Source organism: Seriola aureovittata, chromosome 3 (assembly GCF_021018895.1).
Source record: "Seriola aureovittata isolate HTS-2021-v1 ecotype China chromosome 3, ASM2101889v1, whole genome shotgun sequence".
In the NCBI taxonomy this organism is placed as follows: domain Eukaryota; kingdom Metazoa; phylum Chordata; class Actinopteri; order Carangiformes; family Carangidae; genus Seriola; species Seriola aureovittata.
This window is the reverse complement of record NC_079366.1, coordinates 5,996,426-6,018,384: the sequence shown is the minus strand read 5'-3', so window position 1 is coordinate 6,018,384 and position 21,959 is coordinate 5,996,426. Positions and strand designations below refer to the sequence as shown.

General features: G+C 41.2%; 1 protein-coding gene across 1 annotated transcript; it reads left to right on the top strand.

Annotated features, from left to right (window-relative positions):
- The first annotated feature begins 296 nt into the window (after positions 1 to 296).
- On the top strand, positions 297 to 6,553 carry LOC130166623 (bestrophin-2-like). Its single transcript, XM_056372317.1, has 9 exons — positions 297 to 478; positions 569 to 663; positions 1,345 to 1,578; positions 2,277 to 2,431; positions 2,512 to 2,589; positions 4,510 to 4,662; positions 4,777 to 4,857; positions 5,171 to 5,325; positions 5,566 to 6,553. The coding sequence occupies exons 1-9, from the start codon at positions 327 to 329 to the stop codon at positions 6,338 to 6,340; spliced, it is 1,878 nt and encodes a 625-aa protein (XP_056228292.1). The 5' UTR covers positions 297 to 326; the 3' UTR covers positions 6,341 to 6,553.
- The last annotated feature ends 15,406 nt before the right edge of the window (positions 6,554 to 21,959 follow it).

Here is a 21,959-nt window from a genome sequence, read left to right as displayed (position 1 = left end):
CCAGAAAAACAGCCACAAAAGGTAAGGAGAAGCTTTTTTTTTCCAAGATAAAATACATTAGCAGCAAGTTTTTATCCTGCTCAATTGGATTCACGCCACAGCCTCATTGGAACATACTTTACCTGGGTATCAAATAAGATGAGCAGAGAGTTGTTTAGTGTTATCACCTTTATACAGCAGACTGATTGACCATCTCTCCACGGCCTCTGACCCGCCTGAACCTGTTACACGAGCACGTTCGGTCCCAGTGCAGGTGTAACTACACAGGTGATGCTTTCTGCCACGCAGCTCTTTTATCGTGAGGACCTGTGATCTGGCTGTCACCAATGACTGTCACCTACACGGCCAGAGTTGCAAACGCCCGATTCTGTGGCTTCTCCAAGCTGCTTTTGATGTGGAAAGGCAGCATCTACAAGGTGCTGTACAAAGAGTTCCTGACTTTCTTCGCCATGTACACAGCCATCAGCATCACTTACAGGTGAGGCGGCAGCTTCAAGGAAACACTGGCAACTGAGAAATATCAGTGTTTTGACTTACACATCATTTTCTATCATTTTTGCCATTTTAGATTTTTCCTCTATGATGACCAGAAGAGGTATTTTGAAAAACTGGCAATTTATTGCAACCACTATGCCAGTCTCATCCCTATGTCCTTTGTACTGGGTAAGCTTTAATGATGTTCTTGTCAACTTCGAGATAACAGAGGAGAGGACAGTGTTTGAGCTGCAGTACGTACCAGACTTGAGTTCAGGGAGATCAGGGTACATGACAAAAAAAATCTACATGACAACGTATCAGAGGATCCTCAGTTCAAGACCCCTGTTTGATAGGTTTATAGTTTAGAGGCACATATACATGACTGTTATTGTCTAGGAGATATAAATATATGTACTGTAACATTCCAATTTAATGATTTGAATATTGACTATTATTGACTATTGAGAGCAGAATATACTGGACACCATTTCTATGAATATGTGATACCAACATGCCATTCTCAAAGGCTCAGTCATTTCATCTTTTTTTTCATGTATTTTTTTAATTCCTTCTTTTCTTTTTTTCTTCATGCATGTACATCAGCTAAAACACTTTCACATATATACAGCATGTGATAAGTCAAGGTTAGCTGACAATATTGGCTCTCTAATGTATAAGTTGGGCTCCATAGTACAATTTATGTAAGAAAAAACACTTTGTTATATTACTGGAGGTTCCTGATGCCACAGTTAAGATGACCTGATGGTTTCTACACTTCACTAGAGAACCCAGAAAACTATCTGTAGCCCTTCCTTCCAGGTCTGATCTACATCTCCACCTGTGTGTCCTCTCCACTGCTGATTCCAGGTTTCTACGTGACCCTGGTGGTGAACCGGTGGTGGAGCCAGTACACCAGCATCCCTCTCCCCGACAGGCTCATGTGCGTCCTGTCCGGCGGCCTCCAGGGGAGCGACGAGCGAGGCCGCCTGCTGAGACGCACCATGATGCGCTACGCCAGCCTGTCGGCCCTGCTCATCCTCCGCTCTGTCAGCACGGCTGTCTTCAAACGCTTCCCCACCATGGACCATGTGGTGGAGGCTGGTGAGTAGGTACCTATACGACATCCACTGTGATTTAGCAGGGAGTCAGGCAGGATCTTAAACAATTATCCACAGCAGATTGAAATTATTATAACCTGAAATAAAGTGATAAACGTACTTCTCAAATACACAGTCAGTAATTATTATTTACAGAGGTTTATGCGCCTGACCACTGTTTTGTTCACCCTGTATTCATGAAGTGACAGGAAGTGTTATAGTCGGAGTGATGTGATCAGTCACATGCACTTCTTGAGCGTGTATTGTTTCCTCTTCTGTACATTCTCTACACCAGAGAGCACAGGAGAAATCACAAGGACAGGCACATCCTGAAATTCACAACTGATAAAGGAAGTTATCACACGCCTCTAACAAGATCTCAAGACACTGGTCTAGCAGTGCTCTGGTCTGTGGAGTAAACATAGTGCAGTTTTTGATGGGATCAAAACCGAAAATTTGTTTTTTTCACAAGCTGTTTTCTAACTGATAAAGTTATGGTGTCATTTCCACAACACAGAGGTTGTTCTCACTTTATACAGTAATAATAACTTATTAGAAAATGTGACCCAGAGAAAATTTCAAGCAACCACAGGCGAAATCACACAGAGAACTGATCTCTTGTTCCTCTGTCCTTGAGCCGAATTTTACACGAGGAATAAATGCATCTGAGGCATGAGCTTTTTGTGTCTGCTGTCTGTGCAGGATTTATGACGAGAGAGGAACGAAAGAAGTTCGAGGGTCTCCACTCCCCTTATAACAAATACTGGATCCCCTGCGTGTGGTTCACCAACCTGGCTGCTGTGGCCCGCTGCGAGGGCAGGATCAAAGACGATCACACATTCAAATTGCTGCTGGAGGTGCACCATTACACACACACACACACTCAGGACTAATGCTGGAAAGTGACCTCACTAAGTCTCTTTTTGTGTGTCGACAGGAGCTGAATGGGTTCAGAGGGAAGTGCAGCATGTTGTTTCATTATGACATGATCAGTGTCCCCCTGGTCTACACTCAGGTAGGTGCCATGTTGCCTGACTTTGCTATACACACTGCATTTGATGACACTCAGACTGCTTGTTTTTATCTTTCTCTTGAGGCGTTTATAGTTTACCTGGCATTTTGTCAATTTTATACTCTGGCCCTAAAGACTGAAAGTTTGTTGCAGGCGATGGAGAGTGTGTGTTTATACTCAAAGCTGATTTCCTAAAAGGACATGCATGTATTCATACACTGACCCCATCTAACATTAATATTAAACTATATGGAATTGGAATTGTATTTCCCGCACATGGTACATTAGCTTCCTTTAATGTGAATCCACAGTGATAATGATAACTGTCACCATTTAAAGTTGCTCAACACAGAAACACCTACACGTCCTGACTGGGTGAAAAATAAAAGTTTATATTATGTGCCATTGGTTAAGGATTATTTCAACTCTGGAGATACTGGAGTACCATGTTGTTGTTTTTTACATCAGTGTGCTAGCTGCTATGGCTCTAAATACTACAGTTCCCAAGGGCCTTAGTGGCAATAGTATACGGTATAAGTCCAGCCAGTAATTGATTGAAGCGGCTGACTGTCAGTGCAGGCTCCAGCATTTGAAGTTCAGATAAAGACATTTTGAAATGTTCTAGTAGGAAAACCTCAGGTGTAAATAATAAAACGAATTATGGCTGAGTTCCATTTAGCTGCTTGAGTTTCAGGATCCTGGTGTTGTTCATGCTGCTCACTGTCGCACTGTCATGGCCGACTACTGGGACACTGGGCCATTGCGGTTGTTATTAGTAAGACCTTTTCTGTCTGATGTGGAAGAGGACTATTGGCTGTTTCTTACTGCAGTGCTTCTCCTCTAACGTTTTACATACACAGTCTTGTACCTTTTACTTTTTTCAGCAAACACAGGCCTTTTCATGGCATGTTGACTCGTATGAGCGGAGCAAACGACAACTTTAATGTTGTTACTAATGACATAAACAGAGTACAGCCCTAATTTAATATAAGTACATTCGCCTATATTCAATATTCATATATGAAATATATCTACATATAAAATAAAAACATATATGTAAAAAATATATATGAAACCTATTAGAAATTGGAACAATTGTATATATTGACATATACAAATATGTATGTTTATGTATATGTGCTTATATTGTAAACATATGCCTGTCAATATACGTTGATATTATAGAGACTATTTCCAGAATGGGAAGATAGACATGTTTAAAATTAATAAGAATTAATAAGAAAAACGTGTATAAGCATATAGAGTTTTTAGTGTATGTTTTTTTAATAAAGTTGAAAATATAAATTAAATATATATCATTAACAAATATGGTCGCAACATGTTGTACCATAAAAATTCAACATATAGTTATTTTTTAATAAATGTACATATACAAATGTTATTATGGGTATTTCATATATGTTATAAACATATATCTTCATGTATGCAGAGGGTGTATGATGTGATAATAATATATCCCCTTATAGGTGACATATATGGAAACATCATTCTGGACATAGGGACATACAGTATATGTCATTATACATCTCTGTAATAAAATTGTGAGCTAAGTCTATTAGATGAGCAGTGTGAGGAACATTATTTTTACTGGTTACTATTGTTTCATACTGAAATTTACTCTGTTAAAAACTATTCTGACAAAGTGATGAGCCACATTTCAAAAGTACTTTTTATAACCACCTGCATGACACTTTGGTTCATGCTGCCAGGTGTGTTGTCAGTCAGTGTTTTAAAATACAATACAAGATTATCGGTCTGGTTTTCAAACAGTAAGACAATCTTATTTGCATCCAGCAGAGTCAGACTGCAGTTTGCTGTCTGCATGAAATATCACTTAAAATCAATGTCATTTAAAAAGATAGACAAGCATGACGTGTTCATATACTTTCATCCGTCCCACAGGTGGTGACTTTGGCCGTGTACAGTTTCTTCCTGGTGTGTCTAATTGGTCGTCAGTTCCTGGACCCCAGTCAAGGTTATCCAGGTCATGACCTCGACCTCTACGTGCCCATCTTCACTCTGCTGCAGTTCTTCTTTTACGCAGGGTGGCTCAAGGTCAGACGAAAAGGGTCACACACCATTTGTTCGCTTTTGACGCTTGAGCACGATGTAAATTTTTTAACATGATGTCTATAATCGGCTTGTTGAATTTTCTTTTCTGTCCTGAAGGTTGCAGAGCAGCTGATCAACCCGTTTGGAGAAGATGACGATGACTTTGAGACTAACTGGCTGATAGACAGAAATTTTCAGGTTTCTCGATGCTGTCTCTTTTTCTTAATTTGTCACCCACCTGTTTCTGAGGAGGAAAATGTATGATCCCATATAGGGCCATGTTATTAAATACTGCTTCACCAGGGTCTCCTATTTTAACTTGACCACATCTTGTGGCAGTCAGACAGCTATAATGAGCCTCAGTAAGGCAACTAAAAACAGGTTGCAACCAGTGATCATGACGTCATGTGTTTTCGTCTATCTTTTAAATGAATTCTCATCCATTTTCTACTGTGGACACTTCACATCAGTGTGTGTGTGTGTGTGTGTGTGTGTGCATTTCACTCTACAGGTGTCCATGATGGCAGTGGATGAGATGTATGGAGATCTGCCGATGATGGAAAGAGACCGCTACTGGAATGACTCCAACCCCCGGCCGCCCTACACCGCTGCCACTCTCTTTGTCCTCCGCAAACCGTCCTTCCAGGGGTCCACTTTTGACATGGCGTAAGTTTTTGGGTTTTACCTTCTCATTGTACGTGTGACTGGTTGAATGTGACACTTTCAGTTTGAATTGCCCAACTGGTGTGAGAAAATCTGGGTGGTGAAAATGAAAGTGTTCTGCCTTCATTCAAAAAGTAGTTAGAACTGAAAAAGAAAGAAAAAAAAAAACCCACCAAACACAAGAGGTGAAAGTTTGGTATTTTCAGGCAACTACTCATAAATCACCATCACATCTCTTGACAGGATCCCTAAGGAGGAGATGCACTTCCAGCCTCTGGAGGACATTGCTGAGAACTTGGAGGAGTCAGGCAGTCGTCACCCCAACATGGCCCTTTTCAACCGCCTCCTTAACGCAGCGCCGTCCCCCACTGGCCTCATGGGAGGGGCTCTTCGCCGCACCTCAGCCCAGCTCCAGAGGCTACGCCACTCTCCCAGCATTGACCAGTGCACCAGTGATGATGACGACGATGAAAGTTGTAAGATAGGCAAAGGGGGGTCTCTACCATCAGGGCTGGGGCAGGAAACCCAGAGCACTGTGTGCAGTTTTAGGGAAGAGAAGGGCGTCAGAACACCTCTGCTGGAGATTCAGTTTGGGGCAGAACAGGAGAGGCGAGGGGGGCACCCCGCTATCAGTGAGAAGAAGGAGGGGAAGAGTGATGCAGAGTGGCAGATGAGGGAGGAGGGAGCGAAAGCAGAAAGTTCAAGCTGGGAGACCCAAGCTCCAGTGGCACTGCTTCCTCCTCCTCCCAGCCAGTCCTCCAAAGAGACGTCCACTCGACCAGCGTCCGTCACTCCCATCGCCTCTGATCACCCCTCTGCCTTCCTGTTTCACCCCGCTGCCCACTCCAGTCTGGAGCACTGCAGCTCCCAGCCAGCTATCAACCACAACAGAGTCGTGCCCACTGTACCCAAACCTTCCTTCGGTGGAAACAATATGTCCTTCCTCACTGTGCCATCTTACAACGAACCCCAGCGTTTCCGCAGTGTGAGCATGGGGTCAGAGCTCACTGGATCTTAGGTTCCCATGAGTTTTTGACTGTTTGAAACTGTAATGCTCGATTAAGTGCACGCTTTCAAGTGAGTGATTAGTCATAGCTATGGAAGTTTGCTTCCACTTTTACTTTGAGTCTACAACACCTTTGGGGCCATACGATGACCAGTTTTTGGAAATAACATTGTTATAGATACAGAAACCTATAGCTCGCTGTATTTCCAAAGTAACCCCCCACCCCCCCACCCCCCCTCCACCTCACTGACAGTGTTTGAAAATCAACTTCAACACATCATCTGGGACCTTGGAGGAAAGTCTGATATTTGAAGGAAGATTTGGGAACCTTAGGGTAAAATTTGGGAAGATTCATTAATGTGTGTGTGTAAACACAATTATCTATTTAATATCTGTGCATTCAGGCATTAGGCTACATGTTTGTGCTAAGCTAGGCTAAATCAGTTTCATTACACGTTTAGCCTAGGTTAGAACAGAAAAGAAGCAGCTTGCCTCCATTAAAAAAGGAGAAAAACAAACCTTCACTGACTCCAAAATTGTCTTATTTACAGGTTTTATCTTGGTAGCTAGGAAACAAGTCACCAGTGCATCCGAGACTCACCTGGGTTTAGTTGTGAAAGTCTACAATGCCACAGACTTCACTGTTAGATGGGACTTTGGTGTCATGAGGCAGTTAGCTAAGTAAAAAAACTAGCTGCTCATTAAAATAATGGTGTTTTACTTATACATTTGTTAAATACAGAAAATACAACATAATATAACAGCATTAAGGTTGTTGCACGGCACCTTTGACAGAACATAATTAGCTGTTTCTGCTTTCAGCCTTTGTGCAAAGCTAAGCAAGTCAAAGTTACCTGGGTACAAAGGAGATGAAACTGAAAATGTGTGTGGTTAAAGTTCTGGTTTTTCAGTTATCTGCACATTTTATAGTGTAGAATATAGATTCCCTGTTACTACTAAAGTCTTTGCTCCTATTTCAGCATTAGCCGAAGTTTGAACAGAAAATGGTGCTAAAAAGATAAAATGGGTTCTCTCTGTTTCTCTGTTCATTTTATTTGCCCTGATTATTGAAGAAAAACCTGTAAATAGAATGATTTGTAATGCATTATGTTGTGTATGTTTAAAAAAACTAATTTAAACAAATATTGAATGAAATGACACTATTCTTAGTTTCAGGAATAGTAATTGTTTTTGCATTATTTCTAAAGGAAATTGTATCTTACCTGCAAAAAATAAATTTATAAATATGATACAATGAGGAATGGAGCATCTGGTGATTATTTACAAGCACAGATTCAGTTATAACACAAATAAAAACAGTCATCTATGACACTATTTGGTTTTTACAGCAAGTTCCTAATGTCGCTTCAGTACCAACAACGGCCAGGCGGGGGTGACAGCAGCAAACCAAACAGACCACATACAGTGAGAACCTTAGTCAGTGAAAATTCACACCTTCTTCCATAATCTCGGTCTCCATCCTGCCGATGAGTGGGCTGCACTCCTCTATTTCTCTCTCTGTCTGCCTCGGCCTCCTACCTGGGCTGCAGCCGGGGGGGAGAGCACTCTCCTGGCCTGGGTGGACTGCCTCTGCTTGGCCAGGAAAGACTGAGCTCCAGAGTTCTCACACAGACTGTGCCGCTGCAGAGCAGAGGACTGCAGGAGGCACAAAACAACTTTCATCTGTTAGTGGAAACATTGTAATATTAACATTCAGGCCTGTTAACAACCAAGTATCACTGATTAAAAAAAGGTACTAAATTGTGTCTAACACCTTAGACCAATATCCACTTAAAGTAAGTAAACAAACAACATTTTGAACACCTAATAAAATACAACTGAAAGGAGCACACGGGCAACACAGTTAATATAAGACCAGTGCTCAACCACCATAAGCAACTTGGTTGTGGGAAACCAGTGAGGGATGATGTGAATCTCTGTGTACAGCCCTGGTGAATCTCCTTGTTTGTAGATACGTTGTTTATCAGAGCAGACATGTGGCTGTCCACATCCTCTCCCCTCAGAACACAACAGGTCATATCACATCAGATTGGGAAGAAAAAAGTGTGTGCACAAAAAGTCACCAGAAAAATCCACACTTATCTCAAAGTGGGAAATTTAATGCATAGCTGTGTGTAAAGGGTTCAAAAGTACAGTAAAGGCAAAGTTCAAAGTAAAGCGTTACATATATTTCCAGACTACACAAACACATTTATGACAAAGGCAACACACTATCACAGAAACTATCAGATATTGTTTCATCAATGCAACCACTGCTCTACAGCGTTTGATTCTGTTTATTCCCTAACGATTTAGAAAGAGCATTTCACCGTACGATGCAACGTACTGTGATGTTATTCATAAACTGTACTTAATGGAAACTGACTGACAGCTTTAAGGGATACAGTAATTGGGATTCTCACCATGCTTTTCCAGGCTGTGAGGATCAGCGTCTCCTCTTGTTCCTGTCTAGACCGCGTAGAGTCCTGTGACATTTGAAAAGTCATCAAGTGTTTCACCAGGTCAGTTTAGCACAGCGAAACGACATGTCCAACACAAACAATACAGCACTTCAGTGTCTGGACAGACATTAACTCACCTCTGGGGAAGGTGTCGTCATGGTATCAAACGGTCTGACATCCTTGTTGGTGGTCATTATTCGAACTATATCTCAGCACAGACAAAGCCAACCAAAGAAATGCGTGCGTGATTGAGCGACTTGTTCATCAGCAGCCCCCCGACCTGCCCCGTCTGTCTGCAGCCCAGTGCTGCTCTTGGCTGTATTTTGCAGCGGAGGCCCTGGTTTTGTTGTAGGGCGGATAGAACAATATGGAGAGGTGCTGCAGGCTTAAGTGCTCTAGCTCCTCGCCACAGTCAAAGATGCCATCCTGCTGACTCGGGCACATTCACTGTTTGACAGTCAGTCATCAGGCTGGGGATTAGTAGGTGAGCACCATAACACAATGCAATTAGCTTGACAATAGATATGGCTTCATGTTGAAAAGTTGGAGCATAGGAGCTTTGAAATCATGTTTGTTGCCCCGGTGATCAGAAAAAAAAACATTCATTGATGGTGTGCAGAAGAGAATAAGAAGAAATTCTGTCTTTTCTTGTCTCATCGTGGCACTCTAATGTTTTCACTCATGGATGGATCCATGAGTTAGCGTGCATGTTTGTCTGTTTAACTGAGTCATTACCAGTTTCACTGACCCAGAAATTCTGTAGTTCCCCTAATTATCACTTGACCAGCATCAAAAGCCAGCAGTATCAGCACATCAGGCAAGATCAAGCAACAGAGAAAAAGTCTGGCTACTTAAGGCTAGTTGTCTACCAGAGCTCTTTTTTTCCTCTCCCAGAGTCAGTTTTTGCAAAGGTCAACCGATTCAGGTCTTTGCATTGGCTTCATGGGAAATGAAGTTCATGTTTTTGTCATTAAGTGTGAAAACACAAATGTGGGGGAGGATTTCATAGAACTGTGTGTGTGTGTGTGTGTGTGTGTGTTGTGTGTGTGTGTGTGTGTGTTCGGGTATGTGTCCCTGTTTCTCTGGAACCAGGAGTACTGAGGTCAGCAGGCAGGCTTACTGAAACTTTCTAATTCAAGACTCAAATCTGCTCTGCAGTTACTTCAGAATGATATGACAACATTAACCACATGGTAATGTGTGTTTGCAAGTGTGTGTGTGTGCGTGTGCATGTCTATGTTTGCAAGTGTGTGTGTTTGTGCGTGTCTGTGTTTGCAAGCGTGTGTGTGTGTGTTTGTGTGTTCATGTGTGTTTTGCACATTTTACATATTAGGCTGACTGCATGCATTTGCCACTGTAGACTTTCATTTTGTGAGTCTCTGTGGAAAAGAAATATGCTCCTGAAATGGAAAAAATGTGGAAGAAACAGAGCAGAGAAAAAAATGTGGGAAGAAGAGAAACTTTCACAGACAAGTTTCTTGGAATTTGCCTCATCTGAAACCTGCAAATGTTTACTTTGTTATGAAAGAAATGCAGATCACAAGGCCACAACAGACGTGCACAGTTCTACAGATCCTGTTAGTTAGCAGGGAACATCTGCTGTGAAAGCTTCCTCCTACTGCTGCAGTTTCTGAGCTGAGAGATTTCTGCTTCATCACAATCACTTTCCTTGCATCAGTTCGTCCTCCCATTAATCAAGCTTGATAGATTTTTAGAATGCCCATAAATACCCAGTAGCTAAAGGAGAAGGCAGGTTTTTATTACGTCTTATTACATAATATTTTACTGGTTATGATAACACTGGACTCACAAAGGTAACTGATCTTGGAACTCAACAGCCTCACTATAATGAAATCCAGTGGAGCAAGAAACATGCACAGTCAGACAATCATTCAGGTTTGAACGCACCAAAAGTTTGGCCAAATCTTCTCAACCAAGTGAACACATCTGAGATGCAGTGGCGATCCTAGACTCTGCGGGACCCATGCACTTGCCTGGTTTGCCTCCCCTGACGGTGGGCCTTTGCTGAGATGTCAGTGATAACCTTTAACGGCACAGGAAAACTCTTTGTGTGTGTGTGTGTGTGTGTGTGTGTGTGTGTGTGTGTGTGTTTGTGTGTGTGTGTACAGTAGATCAAGGTTGTCGTACTTTGGACTTGACTGGCAGATTACAGACGGACGGTTATGGTAATAATTCCACCGGTTCTCTGTTATTTCAAATAAATGTCTGACTAACCCGAGGGGGTTGTTTAAAACCTGTCTGATTATCTGACTGTTTGTGTTTCTTTCTTTAGTGATCTCGCTGAAATCTCATCGACTGACTTGCCGAGTACAATGTTATTATTGTGAATGGAGACAATGGCCCAAAGTATGAAAATATTATGAAACCAGAGTTTCCCGTTAAATTGGTTGTCAGTGTCACAAAAGACAAATAGATAATCAGTGCTGATGGATAATAGAGAGCATTGCTACACTTAAAAACAGCTTAAAAATATGTCATTAAAATATAATTTCCTGAAGTCCTGACGGCTGGTTTTAAGGCTCAGTTTCTGAATACAGGCTGTGTGCATTTCTCTGTGGACTGAGGCTTTGATACTTTTACAGTATTAATATAGAAGCTAGACCTGATCTATAATCAAACAACACATGGACATCTGCCTTTATACTATATGAGACCTTTAACCATGATGTGTATGATGTGGGGTGTTGGGGAAAGTCCTTAAACTTAAGAACAACAGAAAAATACAAAGAAACATCCTTGTTAAATGCAATGAAAAAAAACATACAGCTGTAGTTAAAGATAAACTCACACAGTACACACTCACACATAAAATCAATCATTAATATGACTGCAACAATATTTGTATTGATTTGTTTTCTGAGTGAAATACACACTCACATACACTGTTTACAACCTTGCTTTTGTTTGTATGTTATGTAATATTGGGATCTAATGCGCTTTTCCAACTGAGTAAACAGACATGTGATTCCAGTCAGTGTTTATTGTACCATCTCTAACCCTGTACTTTCACATTTGTTTTTGTCTGGTGTGTGTGTGTGTTTCAGGCACTCCCTGTCTTACACACCCTGCCTTATGAAAAAGTACTGTGCATAAGGACCTGTCTGTCTGGTTCTCCCCGGCTGTCTGTGTGTGTGTGTGTGTCTACCAGGCCTGTCTGTTACAGACTGGTCCTCTCTCTGTGTGTCTCACACACATACAGTATCTTTTCGGCTGTCCATTGTACTAACTTTGCTTAAACAAGAGCAGTTTATCAGTGTTGTCTGACCCAGAATGAATCAATTGTTTGTTAATGGTCTGTCAGACAGATGATGTTATCAAGATAGATAGCAGTACAAAGACTTGTTTCTGGAGGCTGGTGAAGTGTGCTAGATAACAAATTTCCTAATTATCTTTTTCATCTTTATATAAAAGAATAGTTCAACATTTTGGAAAATACACTTATATTAAGAAGAAAGATACCACTTTCATGTCTCTATGTTAAATATGAAGCTACAGCAGGCAGATGGTTAGGTTAGCTTAGCTTAGCATAAGGACTGGAAACAGGTTGAAACAGCCTGGCTCTGCCCAAATGTAAAAAAAAAACCAACACGTCACATCTTGTTTGTTTAACCTGTACAAAACCTGAAGAATAACTCGAATTACCACCTCATGGTTGTCTGCCTCCACCAATAGTTTCAGGTTACATCCCTGTTTATCCAGAGTCATATAAAATATTTACCATTTGTGTGAAATTTTATTATAATTCTTGTGTAAAGTCTTGAGTAATGGCTGAAGTGTTTTGTGAGGTCACCCTGACCTAGACCTTTGACCTTTGACCACCTTAATATAATCAGTTCGTCCTTGAGTCCAAGTCAATGTTGGTGGCAAATTTGACGTGCTGTGGGACGTACGTACGTACAGACAGACAGACAGACCGACCACCCTGAAAACATAGTGCCTCTGGCTCTGGCTGTCGCCGGCGTGGAGGCATAAAAACAAGAGTGGGGTTACGAGCCGGCCTTAATGTCACCAGACAACCAGCAGGCCCAACAGGAATTCACTGCTTTGAGTCAACGCAAATAATGTCAGTAAAAACACAAATTATATCATATGGATACGTTGTATGGATAAACTATTGATAAAAAATATATTGATAAGCAAAATTTGAAGTGCTGGTAGGTGGATGTTGTTACTCTTGGACAGAGCCAGGCTAGCTGTTTCCCCGTTTACAGTCCTTATACTAAGCTAAACTGAGGTAAGCTAAGCTAAACTAAGCTAAGCTAAGCTAAGAGACTCCTGGCTCCAGTCTCATACTGAACAGACAGATATAAGAGTTGTGTTGATCTTCTCATGTAACTCTTGGCAAGAAAGCAAAAATTCCTAAAATGCTGAACTATTTCTTTAATTGTCTCTTGGTCACTTTTTCTAATTTCACATAAGACTCTCAATCACTTTGACAAGTGTGTGGTATTTCAGGTCTGTGTTTACACATATTATTATCTGGTTTTCTACAAACAGTGACAATTATATTTAACCACAGCAGTTGCCAAAGTGGTCCAGGAGTCAAGTGGGGTCGAGTTTCCTCATATTCAACTTAACTGTGATTTACTCTCTAAACATATGTACAATATGTACATCTAAGGACTGTTCTGTTCTGTTATTCACTCTGCTGGCATCAGCTCACAGTTATATAATTCTGTACCAAGTTATATTTAACAGCAACAATCTTCTCAGATGTGGTTCCAAAGGATCATTTTTAAAAATCTAATTAAATGGGGGCCATGGTCTAATGCGGATCTTTATTTTTTTGGCAGGAGGTGATCTGGGGGTGGAGGTGAAGAGTCTTTGATATGAAAAGGCTTGAAAACCTGTGCACACACTGTGTTCATTGTAGAGTGATTAGTGAAGTTCTGATCAGTTATAAACGCTGGATTCCCAACACGTGTCTGTTTTCAGTGTGTTACAAAGTGAGGAGTGTTGACACCTGAGTGTCACAGAGCGGTAGACATGCCGGCCCGCTGTCTGTTCGTCCACCAGCCGCCACCTGCAGCAGCAGCCTCACAGCTTCCTCTGCCCGGCCACACCACTGTTTATGTCTGGACTGCAGCCCTCAGCAGAGGCCAGCAGCAGCAAAACATGTTTTTCCTCGGAGGATCTCTGAAAACGTGGCCACAGTCAGAAGTTATTATCTAAGTCAACCTGAGGATGTTATTATTTCTGAGGGTGAGGTTGACAACTTCAGAAACTTCAGAGATGGGAAGGATTTTTCTACCTCTAAGAGCAAAATGGACTCCAAAGGATGATTTCCTGTGTCATAAAGAGACAGTCTGATATCAAAGAACCATTCTCGTGTTTTTTTTTCCTGCCAATTAATCCAAATCGCCTACATTATGTTTGATTATTATTCAAAATGCTTTTTTTTATTTAGATATTGGTTTCAGTTACATTACAATATAAAAATATTTTATTTAGTTTTTAAAAAGAAAAAAAGATTTTCACACCACTAAAAATGATTCTTTATTCCAGACGTTTGAATCACTGTCCACATCTCTAATTTGTTCAGCAATTCAGATTTAGTGAAATGATAATTTAATACTAGTGAATCAACAGGGACACTGTTTCTTGTCTTTAAAGTTGCTGTGAACCAAGAGACTGATGAAGTATAGATTCTGGACTTTCCTTAAACCCATCAACAGGGAGGGACAGTTTTCCAAAGAGTCCCTGCTGGTCACATGACTAGAATGTCATTTTCATAAAAATGGAGCACTAAATGTTCACAGTGACACCTGTTTTATACTTCCTTATTTTCTTGTTTGTTTGTATTTTGTCTTTATTTGAAGGAACAGTTCAACATCTTGGGAGGTTCACTTCTCTTGCAGAGATTTAGATGGGACAATATTTAAGCTACCACTCTCTTTATCTCTCCATATTCAGCTAAATGAATAGTTCCACGTTTTGGAAAATATGTGTATTTGCTGTTTTTTTCATGATCTACATGTTGATATGTATATGATGTTTTGGAAGATAGTCATCAGTAAATGTACAATGCCTTTGATTGTAGTAGTTGTAGTTGAAGTGGTAAGAGCTAGCATGGCCTTGTAAAGTAGAGCATGTTGGGAAATCCAGCAGCTGCAGGGTTGCACATCTGCACTAAGAGCAGATGGAGGAGGAAGGGAAGGGTAGGGAGTGATGTGGGGTGTGGGACAGCAAACAAGTGCACTCGAGGGCTGAGGGGTGACTAGTTAAGGACCGACTCCTGACCTCTCCTCCTCCTCCTTCTCCTCCCTTTATTCCTCTTCTCTCGCCTGCTCCCGTGTCACCCCTGGGCTCCCTGATGGATCCTGACAGTAACTGCTGTCCTCCGTCCCCTAACTCATCACCCCCACCCATCCATACCCCACCTCCTCCAACCCCCTTCCCCCTCTCTCCTTCAGTCTGCCCCCTTGCTCTTGCCTGTTCAGTGCTGACCATGGTGACCTCGCTTTGGAAGTTGTCGTCTTGCGGTTTGGCTCTGAGGCTCTTGGGAGGCAAAATGTCTGAGCCTGGCTGTCAAAAGCACATCCGGGATGTGATCCGCCACCCATCCATGACTATTAATCTCTTTCTCAATGCTACAGGCAAATCAGTGCATGTCACTGAAAAACAAAATGGAGTTATTGCATGTATCAATACTTGTCTCATGACTTGACTGAAATGAAACAGAAGGGAAATTTTTACGTCCGTTTGACACCTGTGTTCAGACAACGGTTGCACAACGTATCGCAAGTCAAATTATCACCACGTCAGTCACTTTTTTTTTAAATAGGGTGTGGCATTGAGTTTGACACACACACATACACGTACACATGCACGTACTTGTTCCCACTTCCTGTTGTGCAATTTCATAAACTACCAATATGAAGGCTGAACTTGTTGAACTGGATTGAAGATGGCAGGTAATCAGCCCAGAAGCCCCGACATGGAAATAAAACTGGGACAAACTCTGCGCACAAGCACAGACACACACACACGGACAGACACACACACACAGACAGACACACACACACAGACACACACACACAGACAGACACACACACACAGACACACACACACATACAAACACACACACACAAACACAAACACACACACTACGTTGACATGGGTCAGTAATGATGAAGTAAACTTTATAAAACAGCAGATGAGAGAGAGGAGAAAGTGGAGGATGTCATCTTTCGGTGGGGACATGTATTATTCATGCTGTCAGCGGACACATTGGTGAAGTCACAGGAGTGTAAGTAATAGTGTGTGTCACATAAATCAACAGCAGTGATGACCTCATTTTACCGCATAACTCCCTCTGCCCACACACTCTTTAAGGAGCTCCAGATGCATGAGGATGCAAACACACACACACACACACACACACACACACACACACACACCTTAGAAATGTGAACACTTATGTTTGCGTTTTTTTTTCTTTGTGTACAATCAGAATAAAGAAGTAGAATAATAATGTTGGTAAACTATGATAATAGCAGGGAGTAACCCTGTACACTTTCCAACCATAGAATTACCCCAGAGCAATCTTTGCTTCTCTCTGTTTCTATCTCAAACACACACACAGTATTATTATTATATCATTAGTATTATTAGTCTCTTACGAGAGTTAGATTAGAAGATTGATACCACTGTGTGGTAAACTACTAGTGATGTACGGATAAGCTATGAAATAATATATAATGTATGAGGAAAATTTGATTTACATTCTATGTAAACATATTTTAAGCTTCATTTTTCATCAGGCATGAATTGGACTGTATTTAAATTGCTGAACTCATTATATTTGATCATTTATGTTGGCCAGCGGCCAAACATTATGAGCTTTTACATTCTTTGTCCAGGAAGTAGCAGAGACTTTCACAATTTTAATGTCAGACTGTTTTCAGGTTATTTTGGAAATACCTGTTGCCATTTTCCTTTTTACAGCCATTTGATGTTATATGTTACCACATCATCACGTGTAATATCCATGCAGCAACCTCCGGGGCTGAAAAATGAACCTCTTTGACCATTTCTTATTTGGTGGGTGTTAGGGGAGTCAAGCACTGCCAAGATGGTGACTGTAGAACAGCCCACTCTGAGCTACAAAACTGCTCTTCACAAACCTGTGGGTGACATCATGAGGCTACATCCGTCTTTGTATACAGTCCATGGTAATATCCAACAGAGAAATAATGGTAGTGTGAGATTGGCTGCAAGTCTTTAAATCATGGAAAATAATTTGTTCAGGTGAGTGGTGGGTGGATTATTTATACATACATACAGATGACATCAGAGGTGATCCACACATTGCTAGAAACTACAGCCAACACCCAGTTAGCTTAGTTTAGCACAAAGACTAGGAACAAGTGGTAACACCTAGCTTGGTTGGGAGCAGTGACTTCCTGGTGTATGTTTTTTTTCTTCAATTGAAATTTTAATCTGAAATGTAACTAGAGTATAACTGCCCGATAAATTAAAAAATATATAAAAATATTTCTGTTTGAAATTGGGATATAATTATGAAATACCATTCAATGAAAATGGCTAAAAGTTGTACTTGAGTAAATGTACTTACTTACTTACTTACTTACACACACACACACACACACGCACACACACACACACACACACACACAAAATCACACACACAAACGCACACACACACACACACTAACACACACACACACACACTGCATGCTGTGTTCAGCTGTTGTTGTCTGAGAGCTCATGCAGGTGTTGTACCTGGCAGCGAAGCCACCACACCTGGCTGGAACTGCAGACAACCACATGGCAGTAAACTCTCTTTCACACACACACAGGCATGAGTGTACAGGGCAAAACACACACCCACACACAACCACACACTCACTCGTAGCCACTGATCAGAAGATAACTGCGGCGCAAGTCATTCCCATTGTCAAAACAGAGACACACACACAGACAGACAGACAGACAGTGAGGCAGCAAGAAAGACAGATGTTCTCTCCATGAAATAAGAAATCTACTGTGGTGTTCTCTCTCCATCCCAAGAAAAAAAAAAAGTGGAGAGCGTCATTTTCCCATGGACTCACAGCCACACACAAACAGAACTAATCTGGTAACAAAATACAGACGTGTCTGGTCTGCCCTGTGGTGAAGGCCTTAAAATATACTCAGCAGCTATTAAACACGTTTCCTTCTTTTCAGCTGCACAAAGAAAAATGTCTTATGATCGCAAATATGTCTTCAATGATTTATTTTTAGATGTTTCCAAATCTCTCTCCCCATCTTTCTGAGAGACAATGGGACAGGTTCTCTCCCGATTCCTCGCCTCAGGCCAACCTGAATCCAGGACGGGATGTCAACAATTTCCCAAGCCTTTATTTTCCGTCTCCATTCGTGGCAGTTCTTGTCTTGTCTTGCTGCCTGTTGTTTTGCTGCTCAGGAGCCTTGAGAGGTGATCTCATCTGTGTCTTGCTCCTCAGCCCCCGCTCCCAAGACAACATTGTATTTATCTGACCGAAATAGCCACCTCAGGCTGGAAAAACCCTAGTCAAGACAAACAGAAATAGGCCAAGAGTTTCCAAGGAAGCCAGTCTAGGCCGGAGGTGATGCTTTTGACTGACACAGCCACAGGGCAACAGAACAAGACTCTGCATTTACTGCTGAAAGGTGACGGTCAGAAGCAGATATTATAAAAGCTCTTATTATTCTTGAGCTACTAAAAAAACAACTGAAGTACAGGGGGGTGGACGCATTAACAGACACCTTTAGAGCACAATACAATAGAGAATAACAGAACAATTTGAGCTTCACAAAGGTAGAATTAGGTGGAGGACTGATGTTTTTGATTGACAGTTATTACACAGATGTTATGTGATGCTTACTGGCATTGCTAGAAGACTTGTGGCAAAGGCTAGCAATCCAAACTATAAATTATTATTATCAGGATTTCTGATATTATGTTAAGGATCAAAGAGGAAAAATGCAAAGTGTGCAACAAACCCTCTGTCTTTCCATTCTAGGTGGTGACCCTTGAAAAGTCAGGATGGCTGGGGACATGGTTTGAGTAAATGTTTGTTGTTGCACTTCATGAATTTTAGCCTCATGTCTAAAATTTGTCACAATTCAGAAAAAATGCATTTTGTAAAAGAAGTGTTCAAGGCAAAACTAAACTTTACATATATATAATTCATCGTAAATATTTGATGAAACTATACATATCAAATATTTCTAATTTTCAAAAAGCCTTTATTCTGAAAAAGACAATGGCAAATACAACTATAATTGTGGCTAATTTGAGACGACGTAGCAGATAAATGGATAATTTTTTTGGCCTGGGACTGAAAGGTTTAACAGGGAAAAAAGTGCCTCCTTTCTGCTTTTAATTGATGGCGCTGTGGCTTTAAACCTATGCTTCACTTTCCCTATATTTGCTTATATTTTACACTTTTCCTGTGTTTTATTTGAAGTTTTGATATTGATAAGACGATATATTTATGGTTTTAACAACGAATCAGTGAGCCACTCAGAGGCTGTGAGTCTCTCCTCTTATTGGCTGACTAGTGATCTAATAAAAATATGGCAGATTTCAGGTAAACACTCTGAGAAACCAAATCCTGCAAGGCTGGGTGGTGGATCCAGGTGGGCGGGGCTTGGGACATGGCTGAGAGTGGTGACTGCTTTGTTATGACATCACAAAGTTACAGAAGTCCTGACAGCTGGTTTTAAGGCTCAGTTTCTGAATACAGGCTGTGTACATTTCTCTGTGGACTGAGCGATTTGATACTTTTACATTATTAATATAGAAGCTAGACCTGCTTTATAATAAAAAAAAGACATGGACATCTACATGTCCATGTCTTTTTTTACTATTATGGACCTTTAATTAATGACTTCTAGAAATGCTAGTAGGCAGATTTTGTTAGCTTGAGAATGAACCAGACAAGCTGTTTCTCAGTCTTTCGAGTATATACACCAAGCTAAGCTAAGCTAAGCTAACTGAGGGCTGGCTGTATAGCATTATATTTAACATACAGACATTCATCTTCTTGAGATTGCAAATAATCATATTTTCCAAAACTTCAAATTATTGTTTTATATTTTCTTGTATTGAACCTTTAAATCTAAAATATATAAATTGTTTGATTGATTCCAATATTAGCTTTTACTTAACTGGTGTTTTGGACTCAGAAACCACACTTTCAGTCTGAGTGGCTTTTGTTAACTTTCTCTAGACACCAGTGAGATAATTTGGGCCAGCTGCCATTGAGTATGGACACATGAATAAACAGACACACCACAATATTCACACAGACAGACAAACATTAACCCACAGTATGACCATCCGCTACTCTGCCAAAGCAAGGAGGAGGGGGGGGGACTGAAGAATTAAAAACACATTCCACTTCCCGTAAAGCCTGGGAGAAGGAGCAGTGAGTCACTGGAGCAGTTTGAAACGGGTCCTTTTTAGTTTCAGACGTGTCGTCTTTGAACGTCTACACGTGGAGCTTTTAACCTCCGTGGGTCCTCTCAGTGAAATGTTGATGGTGCCCCCCTCACCCCACCCCACCCCCCACCCCCCCACTCCTGCTATTTGTTCAGCCACTACTAAAACAACTTATTCACTGAGTGTGGGACATGACAGCTTGTCTGAAAGTGATCTTCACTCTCTTCCACTCAGTTCAACCACAGGTCATATGGACACTATATGTTCTGAATGAGACGATTTATAATTTCAGCTTTATCAATGTCAACACAGTTTGCCAAATATCTTTTTAATTATTCTTAGTGGTCAGAAGATTTAAATATTCAACTCACACAAACAACCACAAAATCACACAAATAACCACACATCATGTACACTCCCGTCAGGAAAGCCACATGTTTGATCTAAGCCGACTGTCTGGAATAGACCTCCATCATGTTTCCTTCCCCCACACTGCTGCCAGGAAAAGACTTTATTATAAAGTCAAATAGCAAAACATCATCATTGTGGGAATAAACCCTCCTTCTCCCTTTCTTTTCATCTTTCCATCTCCTCCCGTCAGTCCAGACAGAGGCCCCCAAAAAACAGACTCAAACCCCTGAAATGATGCTGGTTTTCCATTTGGTTCACAGGCAGCATCCTGAGTCACAGACAGCAGGTCCTGCTCCAATCACACACATGCTGACAGCTTAATTGACTCCACTGAGGAAGACTCCATAGTATCTGTTCTCTGTCAACTCCCCTGCTGGTGGGAGTGACTCACATGCTCAAGCTCAGGTGGACCAGCTATCAGTCGAATCTGTTCACACCCAACAGGCGGCCTGATTAATGGCAGCTCGCACGATTTAGACCAGCTGGCTCAGGACTTCTTGTTTTTGCTTTTGTGGTTGTCAAGTCATCTTTTTGTCCTTTTGCCTTTTATTCCAGTTAACTTGTCTTATCTTATCTTGAGGTGTCAGAGCCTTAAAGTCAGGAGAGAATTAGAGGGAGCATTCATGCTCATTTTCGCTCTATGGTATTTATGAAGACATACATCTTTAAAAACAAGTCACAAACATATACTTCCACGTTTTAAAAAATGTTCACAAATATCTTTAAACAGGTGGGCACTGTTGTTTTTAGCAAATGTTTCTCAAACAGGAAGAAATAGCACATTTGTCAGGGACTATTTTCAGCTGTGGATTGATACACATTTTAAGCTCTTGTGAGTTTTATAGCAGCAGGATGGTGTATTTAGGTCTCTTTAGGGGTTTTGTTGACAATAAGAAATATATATAGAACATTAAGACACTATCCTTTAAAAGATTGGACTACAAAACAATATTGTAAAAGAACATAAACTTGGACAGTTCGAAATAAAAAAAGATTCAGTGCTGGATGCAGTCACAGTCTTGAGTCATCAGAGGAGGGTGTTCAGGTCTGGGCAGCTCCATGGGACAAATAAACACACACACACACACACACACACACACACACACACACACACACACACACAAATGTATGGATGCTAATATGCACACATGCATGCGGACATGTACACACACTCACACACAAACCCTTCTGCATTGCCCTGGCTGTGCACCCAGGGGGACAGCAGTGACTCAGAGCGAGTCATACGCACACACACACACACACACACACACACACACACACACACACACACACACACACACACACA

Bases quoted from the DNA above. Each gene is read 5' to 3' on its own strand.
- LOC130166623 (XM_056372317.1), top strand. From the start codon at position 327: ATGACTGTCACCTACACGGCCAGAGTTGCAAACGCCCGATTCTGTGGC. The intron at 479-568 runs GTGAGGCGGCAG...TTGCCATTTTAG, and splicing joins GCCATCAGCATCACTTACAG to ATTTTTCCTCTATGATGACC. The intron at 1,579-2,276 runs GTGAGTAGGTAC...CTGTCTGTGCAG, and splicing joins GGACCATGTGGTGGAGGCTG to GATTTATGACGAGAGAGGAA.